The 12,177-nt window shown below is 41.1% G+C and overlaps 1 protein-coding gene across 2 annotated transcripts in view; it reads left to right on the forward strand.

Moving 5' to 3' along the window:
- Nucleotides 1-201: 201 nt before the first annotated feature.
- The window catches only part of GLCCI1 (glucocorticoid induced 1), a 124,591-nt gene continuing 112,615 nt past the window's right edge, over nucleotides 202-12,177 (forward strand). The window contains exon 1 of one of the 2 annotated variants that reach the window (XM_064290005.1): nucleotides 202-1,172. In XM_064290005.1, coding sequence (XP_064146075.1) covers nucleotides 719-1,172 — 454 coding nt within the window. In that variant the 5' untranslated portion in view covers nucleotides 202-718. The remainder of the gene's footprint in view (nucleotides 1,173-12,177) is intronic. The other variant, XM_064290006.1, reaches the window with a different exon arrangement.

The following is a 12,177-nucleotide window of genomic DNA, read 5'->3' on the forward strand; positions in this document are numbered from 1 at the left end:
CCCTCACCCTCCGCCCAAAGGTAGAATGCCCCACTTTCATTGGTGGAGGCTCCGCTCACTCCTACTCTAAAACCAATCACTCGAGTGCTGGCGGAAGCGGCGTAGCCAATGGGAAACCTCGTTGCGGCAGCTGCCGGGTCCCAAACTCCGGGAGGCGGTGCCGGGGGCGGGGTGAGGGTGGGGGGATTAGTTGCGAGTCGGAGTGAGGAGCGGGTAGAGGAGGCGGCGGCGTTCGCGGTGGCGGGGCTTCTGAGACGTGCCAAGCACCCTGAAGCCCTTCCCCTTTCTCCTGATCTCCAGAAGCAGGGGTCCCGGCCCTCCCTGCAGCTGCCTGGTACTACCGCGCTTGCAGCCCCGCCAGGGCTAAGTAGCCTGCGAGCGGCCCCTGGGGCTGCGTGACTCAGGCAGTTGCCCCGCTTCTCTGTCAGCGCGATGCCCTGGGCGGCGGCAGGTTCGGGGTCTTCGCGGCTCCAGCCGTGACCACCACAGCAAGCCCGACCGGGCGGTTGGGGCCGTTGGACGTTTGTTTTCGCAGCTTTCCCCTCCCCCCTCGCCGAGGTGACGGGGGTGCGCGTTGGGAAGGGGGAGCCAAGAGACTCCTCCCCCTCCCGATATCCCCGCCCCTCCCCCTTACACACTCGCACGCACTATCGCGCCGGCTCCCACAAGCTCCGCGCCTCCGTGTCGGCTGGCGTCGTCCAGGGCCCGCGGAGCCACCATGTCCACTGCCTCCTCCTCCTCTTCCTCCTCCAGTTCCTCTCAGATCCCTCATCCCCCGCCGCAGAGGATGCGGCGCAGCGCCGCGAGCTCCCCGCCCGCCGCCGCCGCCGGGAGCGGGAACGGTGCGGGCGGCGGCGGCGTGGGCTGCGCCCCGGCTGCGGGAGCCGGCCGGCTGCTGCAACCCATCCGCGCCACGGTGCCCTACCAGCTCCTGCGGAGCAGCCAGCACAGTCCCACGCGCCCGCCCGCCGTAGCCGCCGCCGCCTCGCTGGGCAGCCTCCCGGGGCCCGGCGCGGCCCGCGGCCCCAGCCCGCCTAGCCCGACGCCGCCACCGGCCGCGGCCCCGGCCGAGCAGGCACCGCGGGCCAAGGGCCGCCCGAGACGGTCGCCCGAGAGCCGCCGGAGGAGCAGCTCACCTGAGAGACGGAGCCCCGGCTCGCCTGTGTGCAGAGGTAGCGAGCCCAACCCTCCCGTTCTCCCGGGCTGAGTCTCCCCGACGGTGCCCTCCGTGGAAACTTCAGCCTCTCCGGGCTTCTCTTTGCTAGTGCATTATCGAAGGTGTGAAAGTGGCTTTGGGAATCTCACCCCCCTACGGTCGCAGCGGGGCTTGGCTGAGCGAACTGAAAACTGCAACTTTTATTTGACCCTCGTGCAGCCCCTCAGATTTTATCTCCTATCATTCGCCTGCATCGAAAGGTTTTTCAGTTTAATAGATGATTAGCTCATTCGCGTTTGCTGATTGTAGCTGGGGAAGAAGGAGCTGGGCGAAACACTTAAACACGCACACAAACTCTCCAGCAGTCCATAAGGTGGTGGTTGTAATCTCTGCAGCCCCTTTGTGCTTCCTACAAAGTTCCTAACGTGCATGTAACTATGGGGATAATGTTTTCTTTTTTGGAGGGGTGGTGGTGGTAGGTATGATGTAATGATATCTGCTGGATGTATAGAGGGGGCAATTTTGAATGCATTTCAAGTGGAGTTACCCCCCCCCCCGCCTTAAGTCTCCCCGTCCTCTCTGTGTAGTTTTACGCATCATAGCAATACTGCACTGGAAACGGTTTATGCCCAACTCAAGATTTTTATGGTAAATTTCTAAAGACCTTTTTGTGCAGTGCATTCACTTTTTCTTTCCACTTTTATGTTCATTTAACAGTTCAGTCGAACTGTTCAAGAATCTCAAGTTTTTTTTTGTTGTTGTTGTTAGGTGTCAAAGGTAATGGTGAACTGGTGGATGCTGTGAGCTTCCCATCATGTTTTCTGGTTTGGTTTGGTGTATGTCTAGGGACACAGTGAATGATCTAGTTGAGTCCTGGGGGAGAAAAGGAAGATTTGCCAAAGCTCATAAGGGAGAGCAGAGTAGTTAATACTGTTAGATACCAGTCTGCAGCTACAGATGCTGCTGCTGCATTGAGGAGGCAGCAGATCAGACTGAGTGGAAAATCTCTGGCTGGAAGCAAAAACACTGTCGAGCTCTGTACAATGTTTACGTGGTATGTGGATTCTTTTTTTAAATGGAGTTTTCTTGATGAAGGTCTTAGACTTGGCGAAAGTGATAGTCTGTGTTTTGACAGATTGTAGTTTTGATGTTTTTGTTTTAATATTTCGGACCTGTAATTAGCATTTGCTAAGGCACTTGTTTTCAGACCACTTGATGGTGAACCAGGGTAGGATGTAGTGCAGTGGGATTGTACGTGAGCATCAAGAAATACATCTTGTAATCTGTATGCACCAGGAGGAATTTGCTCCCCCACTCCTCCCCCAGGTCAAGCCAGCTGCTGCAGAAACTGACATCCTCCAGCAAATCCTGAATGAATGAATGAAAACAACGTGATCGCCCTAATAATGACCACAACTGAACACACATCTTTGGCTGTATTTTATAGAAAAGGCCACCATTTTCTAACAGATTAATGCCATATGCAACTCCCTTGCACATTTTCTAGAGCTAACAAATGAAAAGGAGGCAGCAGTTACATGAATTTCTGAGTGATTTAGCTTCACTAGTGCATAAATTGAGTTTCAGGGTTTTATTTTAGGGATTACTGTAAAAGTGATAAAATAAATATTGCAGATTTTTTGTACACAGGGTTTTGTGGGCAGCGTAAGAGTATTTTCGGCCATTGCTGCAACAGTAATGGCCATTGAGTATCTCCTCCCCTTTTGTTGAAAACACATCTTACAACACATTATAGTACAACTTGTTTTTCTTCATCCTTCAAAAGCCTTAATTGCCTGGGAATTACATGCTCCATCATCAAGTAGTTTTAATGAAATTTGTGATGAGGCTTAAGCTATCCTCTTTGTTGTAGTGTGGCGCATCCGACTTTAATGCAGTTTTAATGCAATCATGATGAAAACACTTCTCTGAGTCTAGTTGTGCAGCAGACAGATTTGCATCATCAGGGAGCTGGTGCTGGGAATGGAACGGCATTCTCTACTAGAGATGTTTTTCTGCCTTTGTAACACCAGGTGGTTTTGTCAGTTTCTTACACTGAGGTGATTTTGAATGCAGGCTCTTGTGCCCCCAGTTCCCTGGTTATTATTACCCCATCCTACTTCTCCCCATCCCATCTTGCCCCCCTAAACCCAAATTAAAACTGTACAACTAATCTATGGGTTTAACTAATCTATGCTGTCTGCTTATCTATTTAAAATCCATAGTATGAATAGTTGTTTTAATTTTTTAAGCCATTATCTCCTCAGTTTCTTTTGAATTCTGCAAGGTTCTGACTTTAGTGGATTTTAGCCTCCACAGGTCAAGGCTCCTGCCGCCGCGGTTGCTGCTGCAGACACTGACATCACTATACTGCATGAATGAAAAACAACAACGTGCTCCATTTCTTCCTCTGCCCTCCACCTCCGTCCTTTTCAACACACTCCAGAATGAGTGTGCGTGTGTATGTGTGTGTTTAAGATGATAGTGTTATACTGCATTTGAAACTACGTTTTTTAAAAAATGTTAAGTAGATGGTGGCTCAAGGGATATGTGGTATAGCGGTATATTGTTTACAAAAAGCTTCAAGTGCTGTGGGCATTTGGACTAGAGGTGACATAACTGAGCAGTCAGTATTTTATCTGGAGTGGTGGGTATGGAGGAAAATATAGAAGCTTTAAACAATTTTTCTTTGTAATTGTTTTTCCAAGAAGAAATTATGAAACAACGTAATTTGTAAACACATTGGATCATTATCTCCTTCCTAAACATTTCTAATATGAATATTTATAAGGCTAAAGCTAGAGTAGTAGAAAATTGATACTCAGATTATTTCACAAGCATGAAATGGCAACTCTGATTTTTATTTTTATTTTTGATAATATAGACTAAAAGCTGAATTCTGTAAATAGGAGCAGTAAATTTTAACATTAAGGTGATACTAATTTATAAAATCCAGAAAAGGATTGTAATTTCTTTTATTTTTGTAGCATAGTTTTAGATAAATGGGTATCACAGTAGAAGATGCATAAATCTCCAGATATATAAAAAAAATATATAGGACATAGAATTTTACAAATTGAAGCTGTTTTATTTATGCTCATGGATCATCCTCTTTTTCTTTTTTTCTTTTGTGTTTTTAAAACTTCAAGGTTCATTCTTTATATTCATTTCCATACTTCTGCCATTAGCAAAATGTGACCCTCCCCCTTGTTTGATTCTGAAGGGTCTTGAAATGGTGAATGACAAGCAGCTGAATGCATCATCAGGCTCCCTGTGATGTGTTTGTAAGAGATGTAAAATCATAAAGTATTATGCAAATAGTTATTTTTTTGTAATGGTAATACATAAAGTCTACCTTTGGGATAAATGAAACAACTCAAATGAGAACATAGCAGGATATTAGTGTTAGAATAATGATCTTAAGTTAAAATAATTAGTAACAGCCAAAAGAAAATAAAGTTGCTTCTTTCTGAAACCTCATAGAGCAAAACCTTTGTATTTGAAAATGGAGCAAATACTCTCAATTTTGGTGTGCAAGATAGTACATAGCAAATGCAAATCCTCATGTGGCTTGTTGTAAAGATTGAACAAGTTCTAAACTATGTAGAAAAGAGTACCATTAGAATACTCTGGATGGAGAAAATTGCTTATTTTCAATATACGAAATCTAGTAACAAAAGCATGAAGAATTTATAATTTGTGTAGCTCCTGCTAATGAAAATAAGCATGCATTGGTTTCTGATTTAACATATTAGATCTATTTACATCTAATGCTTTGATTTCTAATTCTAGAGTGAAATTTGATTAGGATTTTTCATGAGTATCTTGAGAGCTTCAGTGTCTTATACATAAAGAAGTTATGATTCTGTTCCAAAATAATACAAAGCCAGCCAGCATATAATGTTGAATGACTGCATGCAGAGTGTGTGTGTGTATGTTTGTGTGAGTGTGTGAATCAGTTCATTTGCTTTCAGTTTGTAGTTGGGTTTATCTTTTCATTAATTAAAATTTCCTCTTTGCTTGTGCTCAGTTTGTGTAACTCAAAAATATTAATAACTTTTCTCTTAAGGATACTCAGACATTTTCTTCCGACAAAGTTAATTCTCAGACTGATATTCTTGTAAACTAAGGTCCCACCCTTTAAATTAATTTTCTTAGAGTGTTTAGAGGAACTTATTACAAAACTTTCCTGTACAGGAGTGAAAATATGTTGAAGCTCTAGATTTTTAAAAAAGTGACAGGTTCCAAATACCGATTTTTGGTAACGGTGTTAAGCCTTTGAGAACTACACTGTTTCAGTAATTTTCATTGTTTATGTATCTAGTATTTCCCACCAGTTATCTCATGGTAAATGCAGTTTCTAGATCAGTAAGTGAATAGCCGAATAGATAAGTAAATTTATAAAAGTTATTTAATCTTAAACTATTGTCTTGTGTTCAGAGACTATATAAAACCAAAACCAAACTCATTGCCGTCAAGTCAATGCCAACTCATAGTGACCTTTATAGGACAGCGTGGAACTGCGCCATAGGGTTTGCAAGGAGTGACTGGTGGATTCAAACTGCCGACCTTTTGGTTAGCAGCTGTAGCTTGTAACTACTACACCACCAGGGTTTCCTTCTCTCATATATTGATCATATTCCTCTCAAATAACTATTACTCTAAACATACCTAAGGTATATAAGGAATCGATGGATAGTGTAAACAGTTAACATGCTCAGCTGCTAACTGATGAGTCTATCAGAGATGCCTTGGAAAAAAGGCCTGGCGATCTACTTGCGAAAAATAAGCCATTGAAAACCCTGTAGAGTGTAGTTCCACTCTGACATACATGGGGTCAGCATGAGCTAAAATTGACTGAATACCAAATGGTTTTTAGTAAGGTGTTTTTTTTATAAAAGCATGTTGGTCAATTTTTTAGCTATGTAAAGTTTTGTATATATGTGTTGAACTGACAACCGTTCCATTAATTATAGTACTTTTTAACAGAAAGACATTTCATTCACCGCAGTGTACTTTTCTGCAAGAACTTAATGGAAATTAGAATTTATACACTGGGGAAATGTTGAAGGGTAATGGCAACTTTGTGATTTTTATTTCGATTGTGATAATGCAGACTATATGGAAATAAAAACCAGAAGAGTAACTGGGCACCATAAAAAAAAACAAAAAAAAAAGCAGTGAATAATAATGGAAATAAATGGCAGTGTTCAGAAATGGTTGGGTGGAGAGAGACTCTCTAACTCTGACATTTAAAAATTTTCTAAAAGCCTGTTTTATTAAAACTTTCCCATATAGCTAATAATCTGCCAAGGAGCATACTAACAACTTTGTTATTCTTAATTTTAGTTAAGTCCTTTCTCCAGAGCTTAAAATTCCCAGTCACCACCAGGATAGGCTCTTCCACAGCACCTGTCCTAGGTCTGTGCCTGGCACTGTTGTCTTTTGTCTTCAATATTAATTTTGTTCTGTTATTAAATGTCAGATCTCTGATGCGCTTTCTGTGCTGTACACTGTTTATTTTAACACAAGGTTGAGCTTTTGTCTAACTGGTCTCTTAACTGGATTTTGCCAAAAGTAAGGCAGATAGAAGAACACTGGTACTCATCTATTGATATTGGAAGCCTAGGGAACTGATAGAAGTTCCAGAAGCCACCTCTCTTCCCCTCTTCCTCTCATCTGGACCTCTGGAAGTGAGGACAACTCCACCCATCGTCCACCTGATTCTTGAAGAATAAAATTTTTGCTTATTTGTAAAACAAACTATAATGAATTAGCAGTGATTTTGAAAAATCTAAACATTTTACTTATGAACAAATGGTAGAAAAGTACTTTTCCGTTATTTCATTTTAGTGGGAACAAATACAGTAGATACTCTAAGCAGTGTTGTTTATGCCAAATAAATATTATTGAGGCAAATGTTAAGAGGAGGCAAGTTCATGAATACCTCTGTGACTTCCATTATATTATGCTGTGTCTCTTATTATTGTAGGTAGGAAGGAAGAAAACATATTTGAGTGTTTACTGTATACCAGGCAGTATTTACCTTCATTCAGCAGGTAAGTGAGTTTGGAATGCAGCCTTCTGACTTCAGATCCATTGTACATTTCACAAGATTATCCTATTCCTCCTAACTCAAAAGGACTCTGATGTTGGTGATCAGCTGTGATTTCTGAGCTAAAAGAATGGCAAAGGAATGAGTTTTCTTTTGTTTCTGTAGCACTATTATGCTGTACCAGGGTATGTTCTGACATTTGCAGAACGTCTAAAAATATGAGACCTAGGATGGTGAAATGTAACTGTGAAAAATATAGATAGATTGGCCATTTTTCTCCATTTATTTCTTATATTAAAATGTATGTGTGTATGTGAGTATGCACATGCGTATGTGTGAATCTGTGTGTGTGTGTGTGTGTGTGAGAGGGCTTGTTCCCGAGGACTCAGGGATCTGAACATGATGGTTGAACTTGATGGTGTTGGGCCCTCCTTACATCTAGAATCTGTGCTGTCTTTGAATTATATTTTAGTGAGTGGAAGTGCTTTTCTCCCCTTTCCTGCCTTTACGAATGTTCTGTAAATTGTACAGTTAGGTATACATAATGGTAAAGTGATTAATGCTTCCGGATTCGCTAAGCAGAAACCCTGGTCCCAAGTGATTTTCTCAGTAACCAGCGCTAAGTTGATTAAGCCCTTTCAAGAGCCAATAGTTATCTCTGTAATTTGTGGGTTTCAAGTCTATATGTAAGTACCTCATTGAAGTGCCATCACGGTGCACCTTAATGATGGCTCACCAAAAATAAGGATGAGTTAAAGAGACTAGCGAAACCTTTCATTGTGTGGCAAGGTCAGTGTCCAAAATTGTCTGCCAAATTAATAGAACAGTTAAGAAATTCGCTAAATATCTGAATGTCTTTCATAATGAAAGGGCAAAAAACTGCTACAACTTGCTGTCTGGTGTTACCAAAGGTAAATACCTATCAACTACTGATAGTAAAAAAAAAAAAAGTAGCACCTTATTTGTCAGGTATGGCCACAGGGAGAAGCTTATTTTAACTTTTATATCATTAAAAATTAACCTTTTTGGTGAAACATTTTCCAAAATTGCTGTGCACCTTGGTTTCTTAAGCAGAGCATACAAGACATAAATGAACTTTTTGTGACTTAACGTTATTAATACTTATTATAATACCTAATATAATGACTACTGTAGATATTGAATATAAGATTGAATGAGTATTAAATGACAACTAAAGTTGCCCTGTAACTGAGCCTATAAATTTGATTTTGGGATTATTTTTTGTGATGAAGATAAAATGGAACATGTGTAGCTATAGTATTCCTTGATAGAATAACTCTTTTCTTTAGAGGTAATTATCAGATGAAGGGCTAAATTATTTTCAAGTGGTTCCATAAAAGTGTTTTAGAGACCAACCAGGTATAGTGGGTAATAATATATTTCGAGCCAAGAGACTTGGGATCTATTTCCAGTTTAACATTTGGCTTATAACCAGTCACTAACTCTTTGCATCTTACCCTCTATCTATAAAATGAGGAAGCTGTGATACTTTAGATTTTGGTTAGGTAGGGAAAAAAATCTGCTATTGAAAGAAAAAATGTTTAACTATTAGACTAGATGATTCTTTATAAAATTATCATTTACTAAGCATTTATGTATATGCCACTAATCATCACCATAACCCAATGTAGGGTACGAGGTCTTGAGAAGTAGTTTGCCCAACGTCACGTAACATGCACAGACGCCCCAGAGTGCTTTTGTAGCTTGCTGTGCTGCCAACTTTAAGTTTGCTAAAAGTTGCTTTTGGAACTCCATTAGTTATGAGGCAGGAAAGCATGCACAATAGATTCTCCCACTGCTTATACAGTTAAGTCATAGAAAGGCTAAAAATAGTTTTGAGGAGTTGGGTGAAGAGAAAGCTAAATGGGACTAGGCTGTAGAGTCCATAAAACTTAAAATAGCTACAAGTATATCACCAGTTATTCAGGCCCCAAGTGTGTATATGAGAATCTAATAAGCACTTTGAAACTTCATTATGCCATTAGTGGGCCTTCTCCTTAATCCTTAAAGGACTTAACTGCTTTGTTAAGACATAATTTAGCATTTAATTTTTTTAAAAACTGCCTTTCACATGAAGTCTTAAAATCTCAGTAGAATAGGGTCTTTGATATTTTCATATTTGACAATGTTAGTATTAAAAAAGCTGCCTGTTTTTGATAAAGCATCATAAGGCTCCATTGAACCCTAACATGATTCTTTACTTTTAAATCCTTTGTATTTTAGTAGCATTCAAAATGGTATCTTTTTGTGCATCACTGTCTGCTTAAAGTCAGGTCATTTAAATACCTAGTACTGAACTAAACAGGTTAGCAAACATTGCTAAATGCATTTTCATTAGGGGACTTAAACTGCTAAGAAATTAGTTTTTTGAGAAAAGCTACAGTATCTCAGATATTTTGATCAGATGACTTATTTTCACATTCTGTTAATTTTTGACATGACCAAATATCAAACCCAACCCCTTGCCATCAAGTCACCTCTGACTCATAGTGACCCCAGAGAGCAGAGTAGAACTACCCCATAAGGTTTCCAGGGAGTGGCTGGTGGATTCAAACTGGCAACCTTTTTGGTTAGCAGTGAAGCTCTTAACCACTGAGCCATCAGGGCTCCTACTTGGCAAAAAAAAAAAAAAGAAAGAAACCCAAACCTGTTGCTGTGTTGTCAATTCCAACTCATAGCAACCCTACACAGCAAAGGAACCCATTATTAAAAAACCTAAATTAGTCGATTGCATTTACTCATTCTTTGCCTTTTTGGGTCACATATTAAAAAAAAATTTTTATTTATTTATTTATTTATTTTTTAATGGCTACAGGTTAGTATAGTCTCAATGTATTTTCAGTGATAGCTGTTCCTTCCTCCAAGAAATATTTGTGTCAGGTATTGTACAACTTATTGGTAGTACCAAACCTGTTGTCTTCAAGCCAATTCTGACTCAAAGCAACCCTATAGGACAGATTAGAACTGCCCCGTAGAGTTTCCAAGGAGTGCCTGGTAGATTCGAACTATTGACCTTTTGGTTAGCAGCCATAGCACTTAAGCAGTACACCACCGGTGTTTCCATTGGGAGCACCCGTTAAAACAGTTGCCGTCGAGTCACCTCTGACTCATAGTGACCCTGAGGGACAGAGTAGAACTGCCCATAGGGTTTCCCAAGGACTGCCTGGTGGATTTGAACTGCCGGCCTTTTGGTTAGCAGCTGTAGCTCTTAACCACTACGCCACCAGGGTTTCCATTGGTAGTACCAAACCAAACCAAACCCAGTGCCATCAAGTCGATTCCGACTCATAGTGACCCTATAGGACAGAGTAGAACTGTCTCGTAGTGTTTCCAAGGAGCGCCTGATGGATTTGAACTGCCGACCCTTTGGTTAGCAGTCATAGCACTTAACCACTACGCCACCAGGGTTTCCAATGGTAGTGTACTGGTGAGCAAAATGAATGGATTTTCTTCCACCTTCATTCAAATATTTTCACTCAACAAATATTCATTGATCCCCTACTATGTGTGAGGAACTGTTTGACCCTTACAGAATATACATTCTAGGTGCAAGAAGGAAGAAATGAAATAAAAACTGAATAGAAGATTTCAAAGGGTGGCTCGAGAAGACAAAGTATTATAGTGACGTGCAGAGAGCTGGAGATAGAAAACCAAAAGGGAGGGACATGCTTAGCATTTCTCAAGCTGAAAGAACTTAAGAAAAAATTCAAGCCATGAGTTGCAATCGTGAAGGATTCCATGGGGAAAATATTAATGCAGGAAGCATCAAAAGAAGATGGAAGGAATACAGAGTCATTATACCAAAAAGAACTGATTGATGTTCAACCATTTCAAGAGATAGCATGCGATCAGGAACTGATGGTGCCGGAGGAAGAAGTCCAAGCTGCAGTAACGGCATTGGCAAAAAACAAGGTCCAGGAATTGACAGAGTATCAATTGAGATGTTTCAGCAAACAGATGCAGCACTGGAAGTGCTTACTCATCTTTGCCAAGAAATTTGGAAGACAGCTAACTGGCCAACCGACTGGAAGGGATCCATATTTATACCTGTTCCCACGTAAGGTGATCCCTCTGAATGCGAAAATTATCCAACAATATCATTAGAATCACACGCAAAATTTTGCTGAAGATCATCCAAAAGCGGCTGCAGCAGTGTATTGACAGGTAACTGCCAGAAATTCAGGCCAGATTCAGAAGAGGATGTGGAACAAGGGATATCATTGCTGATGTCAGATGGATCCTGGCTGAAAACAGAGAATACCAGATGGATGTTTACCTGTGTTTTATTGACTATGCAAAGGCATTCGACTGTGTGGATCCTAACAAATTATGGATAACGTTGTGAAAAATGGAAATTCCAGGACACTTTAATTGTGCTCATGAGGAACCTGTATGTAGATCAAGAGACAGTTAGGACAGAACAAGGGGATGCTGCGTGGTTTAAAGTCAGGAAAAGTGTGCATCACGATTGTATCCTTTCACCATACCTGTTCAGTCTGTATGCTGAGCATATAATCCGAGAAGCTAGACTGTATGAAGAAGAAAGGGACATCAGGATTGGAGGAAGACTCGTGAACAGCCTGCATTATGCAGATGACACAACCTTGCTTGCTTAAAGTGAAGAGTTGAAGCATTTACTGATGAAGATCAAAGACCACACCCTTAAGTATGGATTACACTTCAACACAAAGGAAACCAAAATTCTCACAACTGGACTGTCGTGGATTGAATTATGTCCCTGCAAAAATGTGTGTACCCACTTGGTTAGGCCATGATTCCCAATATTCTGTGGCTGTCCTCCATTTTGTAATTATAATTTTATGTTGAGAGGATTAGGGTGGGATTGTAACACCACCCTTACTCAAGTCACCTCCCTGATCCAAGGTAAAGGGAGTTTCCCTGGGGTGTGGCCTGCACTACCTTTAATCTCTCAAGAGATAAAAGG

This window comes from Loxodonta africana, chromosome 8 (assembly GCF_030014295.1).
Source record: "Loxodonta africana isolate mLoxAfr1 chromosome 8, mLoxAfr1.hap2, whole genome shotgun sequence".
Taxonomy (NCBI): domain Eukaryota; kingdom Metazoa; phylum Chordata; class Mammalia; order Proboscidea; family Elephantidae; genus Loxodonta; species Loxodonta africana.